General features: G+C 35.8%; 1 protein-coding gene and 1 long non-coding RNA gene across 6 annotated transcripts in view; one reads left to right on the forward strand and one right to left on the reverse strand.

Annotated features, from left to right (window-relative positions):
* DNAJB14 (DnaJ heat shock protein family (Hsp40) member B14) overlaps positions 1 to 15,637 on the forward strand; it is a 37,293-nt gene extending 21,656 nt beyond the window's left edge. The window contains exons 4-8 of the mRNA XM_006773004.2: positions 9,154 to 9,339; positions 10,909 to 11,003; positions 11,974 to 12,083; positions 12,868 to 13,040; positions 15,016 to 15,637. Of these exons, the coding sequence (XP_006773067.1) occupies positions 9,154 to 9,339; positions 10,909 to 11,003; positions 11,974 to 12,083; positions 12,868 to 13,040; positions 15,016 to 15,140 (689 nt within the window). The 3' untranslated portion in view covers positions 15,141 to 15,637. The remainder of the gene's footprint in view (positions 1 to 9,153; positions 9,340 to 10,908; positions 11,004 to 11,973; positions 12,084 to 12,867; positions 13,041 to 15,015) is intronic.
* A 5,977-nt stretch (positions 15,638 to 21,614) lies between these two features.
* Positions 21,615 to 25,626, reverse strand: LOC102773575. 5 transcript variants are annotated; one of them, XR_436148.2, is made up of 4 exons: positions 25,574 to 25,626; positions 25,088 to 25,396; positions 23,724 to 23,824; positions 21,615 to 23,208 (listed from the first exon to the last, which is right to left on the reverse strand). It is a non-coding gene; the product is annotated as an uncharacterized LOC102773575 (long non-coding RNA). The 5 variants fall into 5 exon arrangements; XR_001515401.1 differs by having other exon boundaries at positions 21,615 to 21,800; positions 21,906 to 23,824; XR_001515398.1 differs by having other exon boundaries at positions 21,615 to 23,824.

The raw sequence follows: 25,626 nt of genomic DNA on the forward strand, positions 1-25,626 counted from the left end.
TAAGTTAGGGTTTTTCAAAATGCTGACACGCTGAGCTCAAAAGGTTCGCCATCACTGGTGATATCATTCTTCATGTTGCGAATGTTAAGCTGCTTTTTTCTCACATTTCTGCATTGAAGTCATGTTAGCATTATTGGTTTTGGAATAACAATAAGTGGATCTACCAATATTTTTACAGCCTGTGTTGCATTTTGAAGTGTTGAACAGCATTAAATGTCACCCCAGCTACACACCCAGACGGGGTTTAACAAAGGTGATTGGTTGTACTTTGGTTTAGTATATTTTAGATTTTAATGCTCTGCTTTACAAAACTAGAAAGTTAATATTTATCAACATGCTAAGATGATTTGTCTCTAGAGGAAAGACATTATTCAGTATACAGGAGATTATCTATAAATCAGAATGCCAATTAATCCCAAAGAAGGTCAGAATAGGAAGTTTGTTGATGAGCCCATTTTTCATTGAGTGAAAACTGCATAGAAAACTCAGGTTGTAATCCATAAATGCTTGGTGAGTAAAGGCAGTTAATTAGAAAATATTACATCTAGTGTCGTCATACAGAAATGACAAGTTTCATTCATCCAGCACACAGGATCTTTTGATTACCTTTTGGGTCATCTTATTTTAACCAGTCTATCTTAACTTCTATTTTGGGGATACCAAGCTGTTTAATCTAAGCAGAGCTATAGTTTTTTCTTTTGTATAAAAGGTAGGTATAGGTTGATTGCTCTGTAATTACCAAAACACTTTTTGCAGAACATGAAACCATTTGCTTTTAATTTTCTCTTAGAAAAAGAGGGGGTAATTGGTTTAGGGAATTAAATTAGATAGAACAGATATTTTCATTTGTGTTTTGTAAAGCTTTAAAAATAAAAGGTTGCTATCAAGGAGGGTAGAGTAAATGGACTTGCAATTCATGTGGTTGTTTGTTCTTTACAGTTAGGATTGTAAGTTTCTCAGAGCATGGAATAATATATTTTGAGAGTGACTTGCACATTATGTGTAAGCACACTTTAAAGCAATACTTAACTGAAATACATCCCTTCTCTCTGACATGGATGTTTTCAAAACAGTAACATTGTCTTCAGAGACTCACAAGTATTTTAGACACTATCTGAATAGTATCTGTGTTTTTCTATGTATACATGAATGTAATAAAAGGGATATGAATTAGCTGTATATGTTTGCTTGGTAAATAAGAATGGATCAGAGATATTGCCTGTGTTAGTTCAATATTTTTAATATCTAGAGTGTGTCTCTAAACATAAAGAAGTCAATTCTACTCTTTGGCCTACTCTTATAGACAATCCGAGAATATGAAACACCCTCTTACTCAAAGAATTTGTCATTCATAAAGGGGAGTCAAACCTCATATAGAACATTTGAAATAATAATAATACCTAACATTTGGCAAGCATTTTATAGTTTTTTATTTAATGCTTATTAAATACTAGTGCCCAAGTGCATGATTTCATGCACATTGAAAGGAAATTAATTAGAAGAAATATTTTAATATCGCTTTTTGCCCTTTATAATAGAAGGGTCAACGAAATTCACAATCAACAATGAAAGATCGAAACACACACGTGAGGTTGGTGCCAGCTAGAGCTTTTTTATATGTATTACGCATGTGCGAGTCAACCTAGCCTTTTATAGATATAAAATAAACTTGTTTAATTAGACCTGCTTTCTGATTTAGATAAACTTTTTCCAGTCCAGTGAAGCGCCCCAACTTCTCTTTCAGGTAATTGTCAGCAACACAGCAGTAAATATCAACATGAAACAGATTATTATTGTAGATCACGCAGGGAGAACAAAGGGTAAAATATTTAACTGCATCAGTGTTTGACTGTATTCTGCGCAGTGAGAAAACCTGAAGTCATTTTTTAAGGTCCACCATTTCTTACCTCTTTTTAGTCAGGTCAAGTTTCTAAACTTTATAAATCTCGGTTTTCCAGCTAATGAAAAGAAAATAGGATTCCACCCAGTTTCCTGTCTACCTACTCCAGGACTTCTGTGAGGATCAAATGAGATGCGGCAGGGAAAACACTTCATGGACATTTGGTTAAAGTGTGAAATGTTTCCACCTGGCTATAAAGCAAGTCATGTTCCTGAGCTGAAGAAACTGCAAGGAGGCTAGTCGCTAGGGAGAGGAAGCTGGGTGTTGCTACATGACGTCATTACCTGGATGGACACTTAGCATATTAGCCTTTTATATATACAGATCTTATGAAATAGTTAGGGGACCAGTGTCATCCTCTTTTCACAAATAAGAAAATGAAGGCTTAGAGAGATTAACTGACTTACCCAGGATCCCAGACTGTATATAATTAAATACCAAAACATAGAATAAAGATATCTGAAGAAAAGTAAGGAAGATAAAATAGCATTATAAGCAGAGTAATAAGGGAAGCCCTCATATAATAAGTGAGAATTAAGAGTTTTCTCTACATAAATATGGTTTATATGGTTAGAGAAGAGAGATGATGGTAGAAACTTGGGTATGAGAATGACACAAGTGATTTAAAAATCAGTGAAAATTTTCATTTTCAACAAAACGGAGATGTACTTTTCCCTATTCCTCACACTAAAGTACAATTGAATATTATAAAAAACAAACATAAAAGCCCTAGCTGGTTTGGCTCAGTGGATAGAGCATCAGCCTGCAGACTGAAGGGTTCTGGGTTCTATTTTGGTCAAGGGCACATGCCCAGGTTGTAGGCTTGATCCCCAGTAGGCGTGCAGGAGGCAGCCGATCAATGATTCTCTCTCATCATTGATGTTTCTCTCTCTCCCTTTCTCTTCTGTGAAATCAATAAAAATATATTTTTAAAAAACACATAAGAAAACTCTGAAAGGTGGAGGAAGGTAGACTGGCTAGAGACCTTGGGATCCAAAGAACAACATGGCAGTAAGTTAGCTGGGTTTTGATTTTGTCTTTTCTATAAGACTGGATTCTAGAGAAGCAAACAATCCAGAAACACCTATGAGCACAACAGTCCCCAAGAAAAGCTTGATGTCTCTTAGCCAAGTGAATAGAAAAGGGTAAACTGGCAAGACAGAAGTCTTTTAAGCAATAGCCATTCTCCTGCAGCCGAATACCACAGACAAAAAAAAAAAAACTGTGGCCACACCCACACCCACACTGACAAAGGCTAGGTAGAGAACCTAGACTGCCACCTTCTTCATGTATAATGAGATTCTCTAACCCACCCACCCCTCCTGGAGTGGTGGGAAAAAAGATTGCATAGGAGCTGAAATTTCCAGGTCTACCTGGCAATAACAAGGTGCCCCTTACCCTCCCCATTTGGGTAATGTCATAAGTGGCCTAGTAGAGAGGACTTTCACCACCATTCAGAGGCAAACAAAGTCACATCCTCATGGTAAAGCCACCTGGAGAGTAGTAATGAGGCACCCCTATTCTTTCTAGTCAAATATATATCAATGGAGGCTTGATGGAAAACTAAAAATCCTATCGCTGCCCAACGGTAATAAGGAGCCTCTCCTTTCAGATGTCAAATAATAAGGTGGTATCCCCTTGTCCCATACCAGAATAGTGTCAGGGGGAGACAGGTAAAACAAGTTTCAGATAAGGTCCAAAGTCTCATGTTATCACATGTCAATCGAAAATCACCTGTCAAAATAAGAAGCATGAAAACCTCAAAGTGACTTTAAAGCCAATTGTAGATAATACATTTGGAGATGACAGAGAAGTTAGAATTGCCTAACATAGATTTTAAAGCATTCATCATAAAACTACTTAAGTGAGTGATTGCAGCTATGCTTAAAACAAATTTAGAAAAAATAAGTTTCAACAAAGAAACAGTTTGAGCAAATAAGCAAATTATATAAGTAATCATATTGAGGTTTTTACAGCTTGAAAATACAAAAACAAATAAAAGCTGGCAATGAATGGAATAAACAGAAGAATGGTAGAGGAAAGAATCAGTGAACTGGAAAATAGAAAAATAAGCATCATCCAGTCTGAACATAGCGAAAAAGTACTAAAAAAAAAAGTTGAAAGTTCCCATACTTGGCAAGACATATAAGCTTATATAATTTGAGAAGTTGAATGTATTCCAAACAGATAAACCCAAAGAAATCCACTGTCAAACTCTGAAAACTAAAGACAAAGGAAAAGTCTTGAAAGCCACAAAAGAGAAATGACATCTTACTTATAGGGGAAAAGTAATTCAAATGACAGTGACTTTCACATCAGAAATCATGCAGGCCAGGAGAAAATGGCACATTTTTCAAATACTGTCAACCCCCAATTGTATACCCAGCAAAAATATTCTTTCGGGAATGAAGGGGAAACCAAGACATTTTCAGATGAAGGAAAAATAAGAGAGTTTGTCATTAGCAGATATACCTTAAAAGAATAGCTAAAGGGAGTTCTCTAAACAAAATGAAATAGTAAAAGAAGGAATCTTAATATATCAAGAAAGAACAAAGAACATGGTAAGAAAAATATGGGTAAATGGAATATACTTTGCTTCTTCTCTTGAATTGCTTTATTATGTTTGACATTTGAAGCAAAAATATTTAACATTGTCTGATAGTTGTAAATGTTTGCTGAGAAAATATATAAAGCGATTATATTATAAATGAGGAAGGATAAAGGAAAGGAAAGAAAATTAAGGATTCCACAGTATAGTTGAACTAGTAAAACGAAGACAGCAGTGGGCTGTGATAAGTTATGTACATATAATGTAATACCAGTAGCAGCCACCAAAAAGCTGTACAGAAGTACACTCAGAAAATACTAGATAAATTAAAATGAAATTCTAATAAAAAGTTCAAATAACTCACAGGAATTTAGAAAAAAGAAAACCACAAAAAATAAAATGCAGACATAAGCCCTAACTCAGTAATTACATTAAATGTAAATTATCCACATATATCAATTAGATTGATAGAAAGTTAAATAATGATTTGACTATATATTATCTACAAGAAACTCACTTCATTTATGACAGTTTAAACAGGCTGAAAGTAAAGAGATGGGAAAAGATACATCATGCAAAGATTAATCAAAAGAAAGCAGGAGTGGCTATGTTAATATTAAGTAGACTTGGTACTGAAAAAAAAAATTACCAGACGGGCATTATGTTATGATAAAAGGGTCAGTCCTTCAAGAAGACATAACAATATAAACGTGTTTGCACCAAAGAACAGAGATGCAAAATATGTAAATTAAAAACTAATATAACTGGAAGAAGAAATAGACAGATTCACAATTGTAGTTGGAAATTTGAACACTTCTCACTCAACAATTGATAGAACTAGACAGAAAATCAGCAAGAATATAGTCTGATGTTTAACAAAACTTGTATAGGATTTGTATGCTCCAAGCTGTGCAATACTAGTGAAAGAAATCAGAGGAGATATAAATAAATGTAATGATATCATGTTCATTGATTGGAAGATCAACATAGTAAAGGTATCAAGTCTCTCCAAATTGATATGCATATTTAACACAATTCTGTTAGAATCCTAGCAAGACTTTTTTTTTTCCTCTAGCAAGATATTTTGTAAGTAAAAGTAAGTTTATTCTAAAACTCATGTGGAAAAGCAAAGAACCTGAATACAAGAAAATGATTTATAAAAAGAATAGAATAAGAGTAATCAGTGTGCCTGATTTCAATGCTTACTTTATAGCTACAGTTATTAAACCTGTGATATTTATAGAGGGATAGACTTAGATCTAGGGAACCCACATATAGACCCATACAAATATTCCCAATTCATATTTTACAAAGGTGCAAAAGCAATTTAATAGAGGAAAGATAGTCTTTTCAGTAAATGGTTTTTAGAGTAATTGAATGTTTATAAACAAAAAAATAAATTAACCTTGACTGAAATCTGTGCTTTATCCAAGAACAAACTAAAAATGAATAAATTTAGAACACCATTTTTTGAACTGTTAGCAAAAAATCATGCGGACAAACCTTTAGGATCTTGGGCTAGGCAATGATTATAAAAAAAAAACAAAAAACCCAAACATTGATTAGTTGGACTTCATCAAAACTTTTTAAAAGTTTGCTCTGCAAAGACCCTATGAAGAGGAGGAGAAGATGAGCGACAGGAAGGGAGAAAATATTTGTCAAGCACATATCTGATAAAGACTAGTATTTCGAATATATAAAGAACTCAAATTTTTTAAAAAAAGATAATCTAGTTAGAAAATCGGTAAGAGATATGAAGTGACATTCCACTGAAGATGATATACAAATGGCAAATAAGCATATGAAAATAATCTTAACATCCATTGATTAGCCATTAGAAATAATGCACAGTAAAACCAAAATGAGATACCACTACACACCTAAATAAATGTACCGGTAATGATATCATGATAAATAGTTACGAGACCAGCTACTGGTATGGCTGAAGAGAAACTGGATCATTCAGACATTGTCGATGGAATGTAAAATGACAGTCACTCTGTTAAACAGTTTGGCAACTTCTCATAAAAACTAAGTATTCAGATGCCGCCCAGCAACTGCATTCCAAGGCATTTATCACAAAGAAATAAAAATTTATGTTTATACCCAAACTTGTATCCAAGACTAGAAACAACTCGGATGCTGTTCAGTGGTTGAGTGGTGAAACAGTGATATATTCATATTATGAAATAAGAAGCAATGAACTCTATTGTTTTCCATAGCAACCTGGATGAATCTCAAAAGAATTATGCTGATTGAAAAACGCAAATCCCAGAAGATTTTATTTCATTTATATACTGTATTATTTCACTTATGTAATAAACTTTTGAAATGCCAAAAGTTTAGAAGTAAGGAATAGATTAGTGGTTGTCAGTAAGTGAAAAAGGGATGGAGGGGCAGGAAGTCGGTGTGGTTGTAAAATGGCAATATGAGGATGGTGATGGATATCTTCTGTTCTGACTGTATCTAGTCAGTACCCTATCTGTGATACTGTACTGTAATTTTACAAGATATTACCTTTGGGAGAAATTAAATAACAGATGCAGGGATATCTATTATTTATTTCTTACTACTTCATGTTACTCCAAAGTTATTTCAAAATAAAAAACTAATTTAAAGAAAAATGAGTAAAGTGAAAGGTATCTTTTTGTGAAGTTACTGAGACTGAGGCAGAAATGTATCTTGTCTTTGAATACCAAAATAAATTTTGGATTTAATCTTTAGATAATAAGGAACTGAAAGAAATTTTGGTTATGCTGTACCACAAAGTAAATAAATAGAAAGTTGGTCACAGTAGATAACATAAATTGTTTTACATATATACTTATGGATTATGAAAGTATTTCACAAGTAACACAAAATACCTTAATGTTTGGAAATTTTGAAAAAGTAAAACCTTAAAAATAGAATTGGGTTGATAATATATTAGTAGTTTAAAAAGTAATAGCATTATGAAATTACTTGAAATAGTCCATTCAGTGAATAGAGGTTAAATTCTAAAACTGGTATTATTACGGGAAGTACAACTTCGACAGATATTGATAGATTTTTTTTTGTAGGTATAGGTTAAAACCTTGGTGTTGTTTGTTAGTACATTGTGTAGATCTCTGATTATGCTTCCACATTGGAGCAACTTTATAAATGATAGCTATATTTCTAAGTCATAGATCTGCCTGAGAATCTGAAGAAAGTTTTATACCACCTCTTCAAATAAATGGATCATCCACCTAATTTTTCATACATTAGAGTTTACATACCATCAGAGACATATCTTTGAAATCCAGGTTTAAGAAGCCCTATCAGAAGAAAAGTTCCAGAGTATCTGTGTATCATTAATTTCAGTGTGATAGGTGATCAGCCCAAGACAACTGCCTAATGAGCATCTGTTTGCTTGCACAGTACCTATAGCAGCCACCACAAGGGACTCAGAAAGGATTTTTAAAATATCCCATATTGCAAGAGGTTTATGAGATCTAGTTTAAGAAGGAAACTATATTTATGAAATGATTAGAAGTTTCAGAATGAGAATAGGGTAGTTTCTGCTTTTGTTAATTACCTTAAGATATTTTCATAACCTATGTAACATTGCCTTTTTTAAAAATTAATTTTTAAAATTTTTCTTTCATTACAGTTGACATACAATATTACATTAGTTTCAGGTGTACAACATAGTCATTAGACATTTATATAACTTATGAAGTGGTTACGTTGATACCATTGCCTGTTTTGGATACGGGAGTCTGACAGAATTCTTTATAAATATGAAGAAAGTAACGAAGTGAGATGGGAAAACTAGAGACTATCTGGATTCATTTAAAAACAAATTCAGGTCCGGCCACTGGCTCAGTGGGTGAGCGTCAACCTTTGAGCCAGGAGGTCATGGTTTGATAACCAGTCAGGGCACATGCCCAAGATTGTGGCTCAATCCCCAATTGGGGGCACGCAGGAGGCAGCCAATCAATAATCCTTTCTCATCATTGATGTTTCTATCTCTCTCTCTCCCTTTGTCTCTGAAATCAATAAAAATATATTAAATAAAAACAAATTTAGACTTTATGGTGAACTATTGGGATAATGCAGTGAAAACATAGACATAGTTTCTTCCCTCATGAAGTTTACAGTTTTAAGAGGAATAAATTTTTCAGAAATAGAATGAAAAATAACTCATTCTGGGCTGGAGTGTGCAAAAAAAAAGATTTATGATGTAGGTTGCATAGAGTTTACTTGCTAAAAAGTTTTTTTTACCTTGAACAAGTTTCCTAACATACTTGAGCCTATGGGGCTCATCTGTACAGTGGGCATCATAATGAATAATATATTAAGGTTTGGGGTTCGGAGCCTGGCAGTAGTACTGACTATTATTATTGGTCTGAATGGCACTAAGAATGACTAGATCAGGATATTCAAAAATGAAGAAGCAGAATGTTAGGGGATGAAGCCCAATAGTAAGAAAGTAAGATGGACATTTCCTTACAGTTAAGGCAGTCTACTTGCCTGTCTACTATAAAAAATTGTTCTGGGAGGTAATAATATGTGCAATTGCAAGCAAATATAGTATCTTTACAAGAAAGTTTTACTGTTTTACTATTTTGTTGATTAGCCTCAAGTAGTTTTTGTTATTGTTTGTTAACATGACAGTTTTTATATGGGGCAGTCTTGTAATATAAAAACTTTGCTTACCAACTCTTATTCATTACTTTTTCAGAGATTGGAAATGCTTATGCTATTTTAAGCAATCCAGAAAAACGAAAACAGTATGACCTCACAGGCAATGAAGAACAAGCATGTAATCCACAAAACAGTGGTAGATTTAATTTCCATAGAGGTTGTGAAGCTGATATAACTCCAGAAGACTTGTTTAATATATTTTTTGGTGGTGGATTTCCTTCAGGTATTTTAATGTTAATTATAAGTATTATATTTTATGAAGCTAGAGATTTTTACTTCCAGATAGGCTATTTAATGATTTAGCTACCTTCTTTTCTGTATTTCTTACAGCATTATCATTCTGTGATGGTTTTTTATGAAAGTAGAAGAAAAACGTTATACTCATTACTTTTACTATAAGTCTGCCTTTTTCCTAGAACATATTTTAATTAAAAAAATAAAGAAATGAAGAGTACCAATATTCTGTATTTTACATAAAGCTGAAGAAAGGATATATATATATAAGTAGGAAATCCAGTGATAATGTCTTAGTTAAGTGCTATTATGGTTATGGATGACGATTTGACATTGATTCTCTGGAAAGCTTTGTATATATTTTATTAATAATGATATAGATTGCTAGTTTTGATATATGTGGAAGTGCTTTCCATTGAAATATTAAAATGTCTGATTTATAGATTATATAAAAAGTGAGTGGGTTTTAAAAATTATATTGGAATAGAAATAATTACTTGAACTAGGCTATCAAAGTAAAATATTATAGCGTACTACTAAATGAATAGATTGTATAATACTAGTATAAGTATTATTATGCTAGTTTATATTTACTGTGAGTTGTTGTACGGAAATTAATTTTCTTTAAGAGCAGCTTCTCTAAGGTGTTTATAATTAAACCTCCAGTCTTTTTTACATTTCCTTAAGGTTCTCAGTTAAACATCCCATTCAAGATTTGGAGAACTTTTATAAACACAGCGATATCATTTGTTCTGGTGGCTCTGTCTGAATTTTTCTGAGAAAGATGGTAGTCATAGATAGAATATCTTATAAAGAGTCCTTGAAGGACAGAATGTGTAAATACAAATTAATGACTAAAAATATAACCTATATTCTTAAACATTAGGATATATAATTACATCTCAGAAAAAAATATTCAGAATAATAATTCTGACTAAAAATATGCTAGGAACAATTAGATATCTTTCAGGTACTAGTGAATTTTCTGATAGTATTTTCAGTTCTTTTGCCTTTGTACCATAGCTTGTTTTGTCAGTTGTAGCCATTTCTGGTTGGTCACCTTATTTGAAAACAACTTGAATGTCCATCAGAAGGAGAATATTTGAATAAATTGTGGCTTACCTCTACCAGAGTATTCTACAGCTATTTTTAAAAAAATAATTTTTGATTTTTAGATATATTTGTGATTAGTTGATAAATGCAGAATGCAGGGTTTCAGAGTAGTGACTCAAGGTTCATAAAAGCAACCAACCACAAAAAATGTTCTCTGTGTATGCATATTAGGGAGGAACTTATATTCAAGTTTTCATAAAGAGAGAATTCTACTTTACTTGAAAGGAAGCAAAGTCTGGGAAGAATCATCGCTGTTTCCCTTCACCCTTCACTCACAAAAGGAGAAGGCAATTAAGCATTCACTGCTCAAACATGTATTATTTTAGTAATTTTTAAAAATTAAAATGTGAATAAAACTAAAAGTATTTTCTTTGTAAAAGAAAATATAATTTTTTAAAATCATAATTGTCCTCCCTAATTTAACCTTGCTTTTAATTTTCTCTAGGTAGTGTACATTCATTTTCAAATGGGCGAGCTGGTTATAGCCATCAACATCAGCATCGGCATAGTGGACATGAAAGAGAAGAAGAAAGAGGCGATGTATGTTTATGTTATGAGTAGAAATTGTAAAATGGCAAATTTCAGCTCAGGAAAAGCAATTAGAGTTGTCTGAAAATAGAGCAAGTTTTTCTAAAAGGAAGTAGTGAGTTTTCTCTTACCAGAGTTGTTCAATAGAGACAAGAATATTCCTTAGAGTATTAGGGGAGCAGGAGGGTGGTTGGGCAATATGAAACCTTTAAATTTGGTTTTCTATGGTTCTAATGAAGGTAACCTGCAGTGTGCATATTTTGAAGGTTACTTTTTTTAAAATATATTTTTTTGATTTCAGAGAGGAAGGAAGAGGGAGAGAGAGAAACATCAATAATGAGAGAGAATCATTGATCGGCTCCCTCCTGCATGCCCCCTGCTGGGGATTGAGCCCGCACCCAAGCATGTGCCCTTAACCAGAATCAAACCTGGGACCTTCCAGTCCTGCAGTCCAACGCTCTATCCACTGAGCCAAACCAGCTACGGCTTGAAGGTTACTTTTCATTGTTAGTCCTAAAGAATTTAGAATTTATACTGAAAAACTTAAATTGGATGTAACAGTTATACCTTATTGCATACAACAATTAAATCACATGAAGTGGAAAGAGCACTAGACTAGAAATTAAAAGGCCTGGGCCCCTACTCTGCCATTCAAGCTTCCAATGCTCTACCTTCAAATCCAGAGTAGAAATGCAACCTGTTGCCTATTGATAAGAGTCTGTGGGTGTGAGAGAAAGAAGTTCTCATCTGTAAAGTAAGATCAGGTTGTTTCAGTGTTTTCCAAATCAGGATCCTTAGGTGAAGCACCTGGAAAGCTAAGTTTTTAAGAATCACCTCAGAAAGTTATGTTCAGGCAGATTTGAAAGCACTGAACCAGATGATCTCAAATGGCCCTTATGCCTATAAAAATTTATGACAACTGTTAGATTATTGACAACTACAGTTATATTATAATTTGTTATTCTTTGATGATTTTTTACAGGGAGGCTTTTCTGTGTTTATCCAGCTGATGCCCATTATTGTATTGATTCTTGTGTCATTATTAAGCCAACTGATGGTCACTAATCCTCCTTATTCCTTATATCCCAGATCGTAAGTAGCTAAGTAAAGTTTTGTAAAAAATAATTTTTGTTTTTATCTGGCTTTCATTAAAAGGCCTTGTGATTTTCTTTAAATTTTTAAGTGCCAAATCTTCTATTACTACAAGTATACCAGGTTTTAAAATGTCCAGTGTTTAAAATAGTTACTCAAGTGATAAATTTATATATGTTGTTAGTTTACATCTGTTCCATTGTGGATAAGGACAATGCTATATTTGAACTTGGTAGCAATTTAATGTAATAAGTAATGACATTAAAGGCAAAAGTACTTTAAAAGACAAAAATAGAATTGTCATAATCTTACATAGGTTTGTGTTAAGGAGGAAATGATTTCAGTCTTCTGTTTGTTAAATATTAAGTAAAAACATATTTGTTATCTGAAATATTTTTTCATAATGTGCTTGATATATGAGGTCCATTAATGCAGCATCTATTCTAGAAAACTTTAGTGTAATACAATGAACATATAGGAAGCTCTGTAAAATCCTACTGCCACTGATTTTACAGTATTAAAAACATTGGTCTAAAAACAAGAAATAAATTTATATTTCTTCCAAATAAAATTTTTATTAACTAAAAATTGAGAGAACATAGTATATTAAAATATGATTACTTTTTTATTACATGATGGTAGTAGTTGTGAATTTGAGAAAATGTAAATAAATGATTACCAATAATTTTAATTCTTTTTAATTATTTTTGTTAGCTTGGTTTATAGTAGCAGATCAGCATGTACAATTTTAATTAAAAATAATGATCAAGCATTTCTTTTACAGTGGATCAGGGCAAACTATTAAAATGCAGACAGAAAACTTAGGTGTCGTTTATTATGTCAACAAGGACTTTAAAAATGAATATAAAGGAATGTTATTACAAAAGATAGAAAAGAGTGTGGAAGAAGATTATGTGACTAATATTCGAGATAATTGCTGGAAAGAAAGACAACAGAGTAAGTTGATCAAACGTTTAACATTTAACTTATTCAAAGTCTTGGGAAGTGATTACTGCAGATTTCCTTAAAGAATGTTCTAGAATTGCCTAGTATATAATCAGAACTCAATTCTTAAATGAGACAGTATGTTTTAACGTACCTGTGGCCTGTAACAGTATTCAGCATATAGCAAGGACTTAAGTGGTATTTGTGTTACTGTTGTCATCAATAAATATTTGGTTGAATAAGTGAATAATATCATCATTGGGACAATTGTTGAAATTGAATGTGGACTATATATTAGGTCAGCGGTTCTCAACCTGTGGGTCGCGACCCCTTTGATGGTCGAACGACCCTTTCACAGGGGTCGCCTAAGGCCATCCTGCATATCAGATATTTACATTACGATTCATAACAGTAGCAACATTACAGTTATGAAGTAGCAAAGAAAATAATTTTATGGTTGGGTCACAATATGAGGAACTGTATTTAAAGGGCCAGAACGTTGAGTACTACTGTAGGTGGTATGATATCATTATTAACTTTCTGAATTTGAAAATTGTATTATGGTTATGTGAGAGAGTACAATTGTTCTTAAGAAAAATATGATAAAGTAATTAGGAATGATAGGTCATGATGTCTGTAACTTACTCTCAGTGGTTCTATAAAGTAATAATAACTACAACAATCACAAGTTTTTATTGTAGAAACAGTAAAAGCAAAATTGACAAAATGTGAGGTTTGAAATTTTCAAAATAAAATCCAATAAATTCAGTACATCTATCTATGTTAGTGATTTTGAGTAAAGATGGAAGTAAAGATATAAGATTAATTAACCCATTAATTGAATGTTTTACTAGTTAAGTAAAATGAGATTTTCTTCTTTTGTAACTTAATACAATCAAAGAGATTTTTGGCCAATGAATATTCTTTCAGTGTTATTCTGTTTTGGAGTCACTTCTAACACTCTCTAATGCTTAAATTGGTAAAATAGGTGTTTTATGAAATATAATAAATAGAGGTAATGGAAAGAATATTAGACTAGGATTGGGAGATTTGGATTGGAATCCAGGTTCTGCCACTCACTAGCCCTCTGAACTTTGAGTTAATTACTTCATTTGGAAAGAATCAGCTGCAAATGGATTTTCTAAGTGCCTCATTTGTAAATATATTAGTTGTTAAATTCAAGCCTGAATGATTGAATAAAGATCATTCCTGAAGATATTTAAAAATAGAAAACACTCTTACTTTGAGTATTCTGTTTGTGGTCCTGGCTGATGTCCTCTACTTTGGTCACTGTTGTCCCCCTTTTTTTTTGTTACATCTTCTCTAAGTACTGCCACCCTTTCGAAGTTGTACCAAACAGTGAAATGGCTGAGAATAACAGGAAAACAAGGAAAACTCTGAAGAATGTTTGATAGCTACTGCATTTATTTTTCTTTAGTGATGTATTCCACATACTGAAGGCAGCCTCAGAAGTACTTATTGCTGAATGTCACTACGATGATTGTAGAGGAAGCTTTTTTTCTCCTTTGTGTTCCTTCAGTACAGTTATTGTATATATATATATATAATTTTAAATTCAAGCAAACTCAGAACAGATTTCAAAATTTTCTACTTCCAAGTCTTGGAAATAATAAATGTGACACCTTAATAAAAGGTCACAGCAAAAACAACCAGTAGCAGAATAGCATATGGATTCAAGATGCTGCTTTAGAGCAGTAGTTCTTAAACTACTGGCAACAGGAGTGGAGGGAAAAGGTTGATAGGACTCCATCCTTGTTTCTCTTCCAGAGCAGTTCTGTGTGTGTTTTACATGCTAGGTTTCCAAATAGCTTTTAGGAGTAGCACTTGGACTTCTTTAAAAAAAAAAAAAAAAAGTCAATTAACAGAAGTACATTGAAAGGTTTCTATGAAACATCATTTGTGTTAAAAAAAAACAACAACTTGATTTAAATTATTTACTTAGCAAAATATCTTTGTTTATTAACAGAAGTAGATATGCAATATGCAGCAAAAGTGTATCGTGATGAACGACTTCGAAGGAAGGCAGACGCCTTGAGCATGGACAACTGCAAAGAACTGGAGCGGCTGACCAGTCTTTATAAAGGAGGATGAACTGGAGCTTTGTGTATATCTTCTAGCGTACTATTTATTTTTCCTGTGAGTTTAGTTTCATCATGAGAGCTAAAGAAAAAGATTTGTTGTTAAAGACTAAACTGAATAGTTGGTCCCTGAAATTTTGGACTGTTGATGACCTACTGACTCCTTTAAATAGTAATAAACTGAAAACTAAAATCAATATTTTAGTTATGCTTCTGTAATTATTTTCACTTTAAAAGCTTTTATGATGACTCACAAAAATGTCTCAAGAAAGGATTATCACACCTGTAGCAGCTTTCAGTTTTAGTGATTCTCCATTTTTCCCCTTGTTATGTGAATATTTATGAAATGATCATTTTGTGTACATATAAGTTATTGCCTTTTTATTTAAATTCTTTGTGTTTAGCTCCATGAGACACTTCAGTTTAAATTGATGGAATAAATGTTCTGTGACAAAGGTACATGTTACTTGTCAGATGTTGAATGTGTAGAGTTTAAACAGTGAAACTTTTTCAAAAAGAAAAGGAAAAACAAAAGATGTTTAAATTAATTTTGTGTAAAATCTTGTAGCATTATTAGCTATTTTAATATTGCCATTATATTCCAAAATATATATTGAGATAAATGAACTGGTATTGAGTATCAGTTTGCTGTTTATTTAGTTTTATGAATTGCTAAGCCATCCATAGAAATGAAATGCTATACTGATAGATTTTAAAGAAAATATGAGGAAATGGCTATATAGATATTAAACAAAATGGGTCTTCAACAGTAAATTGCATTTATGTCATTTGCAATTCCAATTATTAAAATACCCCCAATGTTCATATACAGGGGAGGGCAAAAGTAGGTTTATGGTTTTAATATAAATAATACGTAATTAATGAATAATAACATAAGAATAAACTTTTGTGTACTCACAACTATAAACCTACTTCTGCCCACCTCTGTATATGTCTTTGAAAGCTGCTAAACTTTATGAAGAGAACCAACATGTTTCCTCTACCCTCATGGAAATTTGCAGTTTCTTCTTAGTGATAATTTAAGCAGAATCCAAAAGTAAATGGATTCTTCTACAAATAAATAATAGGAAAAACTACTACTTTGCTTTGTGCCTTTTAACCTGATTGCCAACTCTTAAATACATAAGTAGATTACAGCACACTTATTTGATCAGGGCATGATCTATTTGGCCACATGCAACAGTGAGCAGAAATATAGCAGCAGATAGAATAATGATTTATAGCAAGTTATCCTTATAAAATTCTGAGCTAAAATCTATTCACCATTGAGAATTCAATTAATCCATTAGGAATAAGCTCCTTGTAGTTAAATCCATAATATAAATTTGAGAAATCAGATGGGAATTGACGTTTTATTACCTATATTGGGTATGAAACTAGTTGATTTCTAATCTATGTTTAACATAGTAATAATTTTACTTCATTCTCAGTTAATGGAACATGAACACATCTTTGGTAATTTTTTTTGTGTGTGAGAGAATGCTAACTAAAGTGGCAGTATTCCTTTGTTTAAAGATTTTTTTTTCTGAATGTAGTCAATTTATAGCATCTGTTAACTTTTAAAATGATCACTTTTTTTCTTTATTTAAATATATTTTATTGATTTTTTACAGAGAGGAAGGGAGAGGGATAGAGAGTTAGAAACAATCGATGAGAGAGAAACATCAATCAGCTGCCTCTTGCACAACCCCTACTGGGGATGTGCCCGCAACCAAGATACATGCCCTTGACTGGAATCAAACCTGGGACCCTTCAGTCCGCAGGCCGACGCTCTATCCACTGAGCCAAACCAGCGAGGCTATTTTTCCATTTCACTGGGATATTTACACGATTGTGGTTGATGCTTATGTGACTAGACTCTATTGCCTGATTCTTTTTTCCCTTAATCCTGGCTTTAAGGAGGCAGATAAAGTTATAAAAATAAATGAAATATATTAACAAGTCATACATGGCTTTTGGACAGTATTACATTTCAGTTTCTTTTCTACATTCTATTATATTTCATAAAATGTTCGGGGAAATGTGTTTGATAAAATTTTCGAACCGTGGGAAATGACTGAGTGCCTGACAGCATAAGCTACATATAAAATATGCAAATAAAGATTAAGTCCTTAATGTTACCTGTATCATGGTGTAAAGGCCCAGCCAAGTGTTAGAATTTTTGGTTAATTCTACAAAATAAGAAGACGTTAGCTATTTTAACACATTGCGGACAGATCATGAGAATTCTCACTTCATATTACACAATGTTTTACAAAGTATCATACTTTAAAAAGATGTTAGCTTGTAAGAACATGTAATAAATAACTTCAGAATGCAATGGGTATTTAATTTTAAAGCATGCCTTTAACATTTATGTAAAACATTTTTTGTACTCGTTCAATAGAAACTTATTTGGTCACTGGGTAAAGCTAGCAATAAAACTACTGGTCCACAATGTGTTAAGATGTAAGATTTTCATATTTTTTGCTACTTTTAAAAATCCAACATTTTGTCATCTTAGTTTTACCTACATGAGCCTTGCAATTTCATTTGAAAACTTGTACTGTTCATTTTAATCATTGCCTAATAGCCCTCTTTAAGTATTGCTTTACTAGCTTTTCTTACTGGTATTTTAGAAGTTTGGCAGCAAGTATATTTATTAATGATTTACATTTTTATCTTTTACAACACACATATAAACATTATCCTTGTGAGGATGTGGGGGAAAGTAAATAATACCTTTTCTTCTACTTTTTTTTTTATTCCTTAGTTCTCAATTAGACAGGTGCTAGACATTTGTACGTTTCAGAATTTATTTTAATGAAATAATTCTCAACAATGAGAAATTTCAAAGTATAATCCATCTAATAAATGAGAACAGTAATTTTAGAAACAGATTGCATTTGGATGCTTAAATAAGTAGTTGTTTCATAATCATTACATGCTTACTTAAGATTTACAAAGATTTGGTAGAGAAAAGGTCCTTACGGCATATGTATGCCAAGGCATTAAGCCAGTCTGCCTTTGTATCAGCTCAGGTGTTCACAGGAACAGGAATGTAAAATTTCAGCCCTTTTCTTTAATTGCACTTTTATGCTTAAGTTTTCTTCCTGTTAACTCTTCATTTACACTAATATGTAAAATAGTTACCAAGAAATATGATTAACATCTTGATTTCCTTTGTTGGTCTCCACTATTTTCAAGTGCAGCTGTTATTTAATACACTTGACATGTTAATATTACCTAATAATGGATTCCTACATATTCATTAAAAGTAAATTTCCCACTTGTGCTAAGGCAGTGAAATATTTTTTGATGTTGGCCTGAGGACCAAATTAGCCATTTTTTCCAGTTCAGTAAGTATAAGTCAGAGGACTAAGTGGTTCAAAAGGAAAATTAGTGTGTTTATTTAGCCTTCCCCATATGAAGCTTGGGTTTACTACTCCCCATGTAACTGTCTTTATACTAAGTGAAGCAAACTAAAATGGCATTCATAATCTTTTTTCTTATCAGAATAGAAAAACTTCCAAAAATGAACAATGAACCAGAATTTTAATCTTTACTAAATAGCTAAAAAGGCTTGTCTTTTGGCCACAATGGATTACTGCCTAGTTAAAATCCATAAATATTTCTATAAACCAGTGAAGAGGAGTCATCTGATAATAACTTCCCAAAATCTTTTAATTGTATTTTTTTAATTACAAAGAAAAAGTGGGTAGAAGAGGATCTTCAAGGAATTCTTGCATATTTCTTTAATAATCTGGGAGGCAATAGTCCTAGAATTCAGGTTTCCTTTTTGGTTTTATTACTATTTAAATAGGTACTTTCATATAAATGGAGACATTTTCCCTCAAACATTAATTCAAAACATACTCCTTATATTAAGGACTATGTAACCACATTTTTTTGTAAGTTCCCTGTAACTTTTTCCTGTGGTACGTGGTTATTTAATTTTATTATCTGCTGGTTTGGAGGCCAATAGATTTGTGAATAGTCTGTGGATGTGTCCATGTATAGTTGTATATATTTTCCAGCTAATACCTCAAATGTGTGATTATTTTATACCACACTATGTTTGCACAGAGCAGAGCTTCCATTAGCCGTGGATATTCTTTGAAAGCAGTTCACAGAATTTCATTGGTGGGAATTCTTCCATTGGTGTAATATTTTTCATATTTTCAAGTTTCCTGTTGTAAGGCCCATACTTCAAATATAATTGTCTTCTATATCTAGCAATCTGGAAACATGCAGGTGGTAAGAAGTGTTTCTTGGAATGTCTTAGTTTAGTATGTTACTGAAAATTGGGATTACTGGTTGCCAAGCTGTCTAGTAACTGCATAACAGATGACGCCTGGCATGAATATGAACAAGTCTACTTCACTTCAGCACAGGAATCGGGACTTTCCCATCTGAGAGTTGCCATTTAAGAGCACTTCTAAAATGATAGGCATTTTTCAGTGACATTGGAGTATTTTAAGCACCAATTTCAAAATGAATAGTTTTAGTTGGATAACTATGCCAATGAGAAGGAACTCACACATAAATATTTTATAATTTATTTGTATTAAGAAATGCTTCTTACCTATTTTTTTTTTTCTGGATTGCTACATAAGACTTTCCATTTAAGTCATGTGTCTTTAAAAGCTGCAGGTAATTTTCAAGGTGTGGTAGGATTTTAATGGAAGCCTTGTATTAGTTAAATGAAGTGAAACTGGTCAAGGAAATCTTTGTCTATAGTGCACTCAAGATTATACGATTAGATTTAAATGAAATGTCTGATTTGTAAAATATTTAATGTTATATCAGACTTAAATTTTTTGTGAGAACTCTGTTCAAGAATGAATTTTAATGTTCTGCTGAATGATTTGATTTTTTTCTTTCAGTCTCTGAAGTTTATCTCAGTATATGAATAAAAAGATCTGTTCTCACTCTACAGCATTTGTTTTATCATGTTTTATATTCTTAATATGCCCTTTCTTTCAACCATCCAGTAAATGAATGAATGCCTAGAATCCCCAGGGAGGGAGCTGAGTGCTGGGAATTAATCAATGAACAGGACAAAAATCCTTATGAGGTCTATATCTAACAAGGAAGATAAATGTCAAGTAAATGACTATGATGAAAGCCACAGAAAAATTACAAGGTCCAATGAGAGCATATATCTAGAAGACTTAACCTACTTTGGGAGGACCAGGAAAGATTTCTCTGACAAAGTGAATTGAAGCTGAAACCTAAAAGATGAGAGCAGCAGTAAGGTGAACCCTAGAGAAATGTTTCAGGCAGAGTGTGGTTAAGTTGATAAAGTCACAGGAACTTCACAGCAATGAAAACAAACTTATGGTTATGGCATAAGGAAGCCAGGGTAAGTTTGACAATTAAAATAGGAGTCAGATTCCATAGGACCATATATAAACCATAATGGTGATAACTGGACTTTAAGTCAGGAGAAAAACTTTGTGATTTTTAAGGAAGGACTTACATTATGAGATCTGAGTTTTTAAAATATTTTAGTTGCTGTGTGAAGACTGGAGGGCAAAAGTGAATGTAGGAAGGATAGGAAATTGTCAAAGGAGAGGTGATCATGGCTTGGACCAGAGTAGGAATATAAATAAGTAAATTATTTTGAGATATAAACAAGGCAGAACCAAAAGAATAATCAAATTGAATTTGGGATAAATGGAGGCAATTAAAAACTTCAAAAATTTGGCTATAAAAGTAGAGAAAGAGTGGTAGCTGGAAATGTGGTTTTATAAGGCCTTTCTTTTATTACATAAGACCTTAATATTTATTACATAGGAAAACTTAGCAATTTTTTATTTTGATATAAAGGGCCAAGTAGAAAGTGAAAATGAATTCACTCTCAGGATAAGAGAAAAACACAGAACCCCAAAGCAGGCCTGAATGCCATCATTTAAGTTAGGAGACTAGAGTAGGCGAGGGCATAAAATGAATGGAGCTGTGTCCCAGGTGCTAAGGGTTTAAATAAGGGAATGGAAATGATTTTCAGTCAGGTCATTTGCTATGTATGGAACTGCTAAATTCACTTATAATAATGAAAGTCATTTGTAACATATGTACCATTTCATCTTCTCAGGAATAACAGAAAATAAACATCCAATTCTTTTCATCATGTCTTGGGCTAGAGTTAATTCTTTTTGTACTCTTGCTAGGGATTGGAACTGAAGACCAGTCATAAACAAGTTCCCCTTGACTTCATTTTCCTTCTATCTACTGTAGGTTTTTTAAAATGTGCAAACAAGCAAGGCTCCAAATAAAAAATAGCATTCCTTACAGGCACAGCCTTCTAATTCAAGAGCCTGTGAAAGAAGGTTGTCCAATGTCTGCATATTGAGGTGCATAGATAGGTAACTGTGAGAACTCCATAAAGACCATGGCTCTTCAATTCACTCTAGACTAGGCCATGAGTTAAGAGCAGTGGGTGGTGTTAAGTCCGCACCAACAGGAGGCAGGCAAAGAGATCCTGTTAAGAGTTTAAGAAATTTTATTACATTCTCTCACAGTGGGCTGAGACCAGTATATCCCTGTCAGCAAGCAAGAGTAGGGAGGGTGGGATATTTGTGTCTTGTGAAGGTCCCCAGGAACCAGATGCAGGTGCAGGAAGTCAGGTCTAAAGCCGATTTTCTCAGCCGGTCACCTTTCTCTGTGACACCTGAAATAATAACAGGAAAACCGCAGAGAGCAGGAGATGCAAGTGGGGTATAATGGAAAAGAACTGAGTGCAGGGGAATGATTCAGAATATGCCTAGCATGCTACCTTTTATTTTCCTTCTGTGAACTGGGGCTGACGAGGGAGGTTGATCTCATTCTTCTGTAGCTTCTTCCTGCTCAGGTGGGGCATAGAGCTGTTCCTACCTAGTTAGGGACTGAGGGAGGGGATGATATTTAGTGTAGGGCTGGAGAAGCATTATTTCCCCTATGGATCTTAGTGATAGCCTGGATGTAGTTTTGGAGGGAGGAAGAAATGGCTCTTAGGATGCATGAGCCAAAGATCCGTGCCAGAAAGAACATTAAGAGGGATCCAACTAAAGGCAGAAGCCAAGAGGTCCAATTTAGATTCTGTGGCCAGGTGCCCCAGGATTCTGAGAGCTGTCAGAGTTTTGTGGCCCTCTCATCTAGTTTGTCCTTGCTGGTCCCAGAGTAAGCAGTGAGAAGTTTAAAGGTCTGGTTATTAGGGGCAATGTCTCTCTCAGGGGTGATAGACTAGGGTACAGGTCCCAGTCCAGTTGGCTGGGAGACAGAGGTAGGTACTGGTACCACACAGTAACAAGATTCCTTGATTTTTTAAGCAGAAGGTTTTTTCAATGGTGAAGAGGTGAGTGAGCTTGTTGTTTTCATTTTCCCAAACAGAAAGAGTTCCAGCTAAGGTTGCCCCCGTAAGGAGCTGAAAAAGGCCTTCAGGATTGACCTGTGTAGCCCCTGTGGTGGTATTCTCAAAAAAAATATATTTTCTGTCAGTGTCTACCCAAAATTTGGAGTGTGTGAGGCCATGGGATGGGATTTGGCGGAAGTTAGAACGTAATTGTGATTTGCAATCCTGCCAGGGGAAGTAGTTAATGCAGGAAAGAGGTCGACCTGAACAGAACTGGGAAGTGTCAGTTGTTGGGAAGGTTGCTGAGATGGTAGGCCAGGCTGAGAATTGAACAGGCTTTGAGAAGTAGGCTGTTTGGGTAACTATATAACTTGCCCAACGCTTGAAAGAGGGCTGAATTTCAAGAGTAAAGTAGCATAGGCGTTGATCAAGATATCCTAAAACCTTTCCTGCAAGGTGTGTCCTGTTGATGCAGAGAGGGGCCTGAGATACTATGATGGTGTTGGTTGTTACTGGTCTTAAGATGGGGACTTTGTTGGAGGAGTGCTCAGTTATGTTGTTTAAGTATGACTGGAGTAACTGTACGGCCCTGCCTGTGCGTGTTCCTTTAGTCATTTCTGTGATTTTGAAGTATAAATTTCATCAAGGTGCATGAATTGGAATGGGAGTCCTCCATGTACCTTGTAGTGGATGGATAGACTGGAGTTGGCCCATGTATGTAGGGAGGCTGGGATTGCGGTGTAGCTAGCTGAAAGAGGGGAAAACAGGTTCTGATGAGGAGGTGATGTGTTAGGTCTAGGGTTCGAGAGAGATAGTGACGACTTAGGAGATTTTTTAGAGGTATGGGGTAAATCAGTGTACAGAATAAGGGGAGAAGGACTAGGGAGATCATTGTACAACCCTAACAGTGTTAAGCGTAGTTCCAACCACGTGACATAAGGTAATGGTACATCAGAAGATAAAGAATGATAAGGATGACCCGCAGGAAGACCAGGCACTAGAAGAGGGGAGATCTTATCAATCAAAGGGCCAGGTTTAACCGGGTTGTAATCTGTTCCCAGGAACAGTCAAGGAAATTCTCTGGGAGGAACGTGTCCCACAGGAAAGACAAGGGGCACGATTCCGTGGGGGTGGGGAGTGGATGCTGAGAGGGAGAGGAACAGCTGCTATGAGGTGCAGTGAGGCAGGGACGAGTATAGACAGCAGTGAGGGGCAATGGGGGAGCCTGGCTTATAGGGGATTAGGTAAAGGTCCGGGACTTACAGTTCCTTAGGAATTTTTGTGAACTTGAGGCGAGCTGGTCTGAGGCTGACACTCAATACAAACGGACTGGTGGAGCCTGGGGTGCAGGGGCTCACTTCAACCTGGAGGAGTGGAGTGAGGAAGGACATCTCTGTAACTTGGCCACCTTCGTGTGGTCAGAAGTACCTGGTGTGGGCCGGTCCACCTGGCCTTTAGGGTCCCCCGGCCGTATGGGGTGGGGGGGTACATATCCAGTCTCCCGGTTCCAGTGGAGGATCAAGGAGGGAGTGAGAGGTGTAGAAGCACTGTGTTGGCATGGTGCCCAAGGAGATGACCAGAGAGGTCAGGGTGGAGAGAATCCCCACAAAGGGCTAGAGGTGGTGGGGACATGTCCAAGTAGGAAGGGTCTGCAGTGCAGATGCTGGAAAGGGCTGGAGGCTGGGTTGTCTGGAACCAGTGAGATGGGGCTCAATAAGATGGCTGAGGGGGTGGATGAAGGGGTGGAGTCCAGAGACGGAGGGGCAGTGGGAGGGGGGCTGGGGGCGTCAGAGGGGAAGGGAGGGCCGGAGGGGCCGGACAGGCGGGGGAGGACTGACCAGAAGCCTCAGGGTTGGTGGAAAGGGCCAGGGCCGGTGGAAGGGGGCTTTGAGTGCAGGAGGAAGATCTGGTGGGTGGAGTAAGTACGACAAGAGCGAAGGACGATTACAGAGAGTCAAGAACTGAAGAACTTTACCAAACATCCTTCTTTCAGTTACACTTACTGTCTTAACAACTCTATGAGATTTTTTAAAAAAATATATTTTATTGATTTTTTACAGAGAGGGAGGATAGAGTCAGAAACATCGAAAACATCGATGAGAGAGAAACATCGACCAGCTGCCTCCTGCACATCCCCCACGGGGGATGTGCCCGCAACCCAAGCACGTGCCCTTAACCGGAATCGAACCCGGGACCTTTCAGTCCGCAGGCCGACGCTCTATCCACTAACATTGATCACCCGCCTCCCGCACACTCCCCACTGGGGATGTGCCCGCAACCCAGGTACATGCCCCTGACCGGAATCGAACCCAGGACCCTTCAGTCCGCAGGCCTGCGCACTATCCACTGAGCCACACCGGTCAGGGCTCTATGAGATTTTAAAGCCAATGATTACCTAAGCATTTTCCTGATACATCTGTAACAAGGGTAACATGACCCTGACACCTTTAAGGAGGCTGGAATAAAGGCGGGGATGGGGAGCAGGCTTGCCAGCTGCTTGCATTCAAAGGTGCCACCTCCTCTACTTACAGGGGGGTCAGGCCCGGGCCCGGAAGTGAACCCCAGCCCCGCGCCCGCGGGCGTTCGTGGGGCAAAGCCAGCAAAGCAGAAGGTCAAGTGGCTCTTACCGGAAACTGGAGTGGCCGGTGTGGTCGGGAGGAGCCCGCAGCCGGGGGTGGGGGTCCCTACGGGCTGCTGTGCATCCTGGGTTCCAGCACCGAACTGTCGGGGCCCCGCCGGCAAGGAGCCAGGCCAGGAGGCCTCGTGGGAGTTTAAGAAACTTTATTGCATTCTCTCGCAGTGGGCTGGGCCCAGTGCGGCCGTGTGGGCAGCACCGGGGGGGTGGGAGGGGTGTTAAGTCGAGGCGGGTGCCGGCGGGGGCAGGGCACCTGGTCCCGAGCTGCTTTTCTCAGCCGTCCCGCTGCCTCCTGCGGCGCCTGCAATGAGAGTAACAGGGAAATCGCAGGGAGGGCGGGAGCCCCAAGCGGGGCACAGGGGGCCGGGACTGAGCCCAGGGGTAAGGTTTCGGTAACGGGAAAGCCAAGACTAGGACATCATTGGGCTTCTAATAACCGCAACCGGTGCTTGCTGTGCACACTCTTCGCTAGACTTACGGTGGCTAAACACGCAGCAACCCGATTCAAACTTGAACCGCGGGTATCCCAGC

The sequence above is a fragment of the Myotis davidii genome, unplaced genomic scaffold (genome assembly GCF_000327345.1).
Source record: "Myotis davidii unplaced genomic scaffold, ASM32734v1 scaffold226, whole genome shotgun sequence".
NCBI classification, from domain to species: domain Eukaryota; kingdom Metazoa; phylum Chordata; class Mammalia; order Chiroptera; family Vespertilionidae; genus Myotis; species Myotis davidii.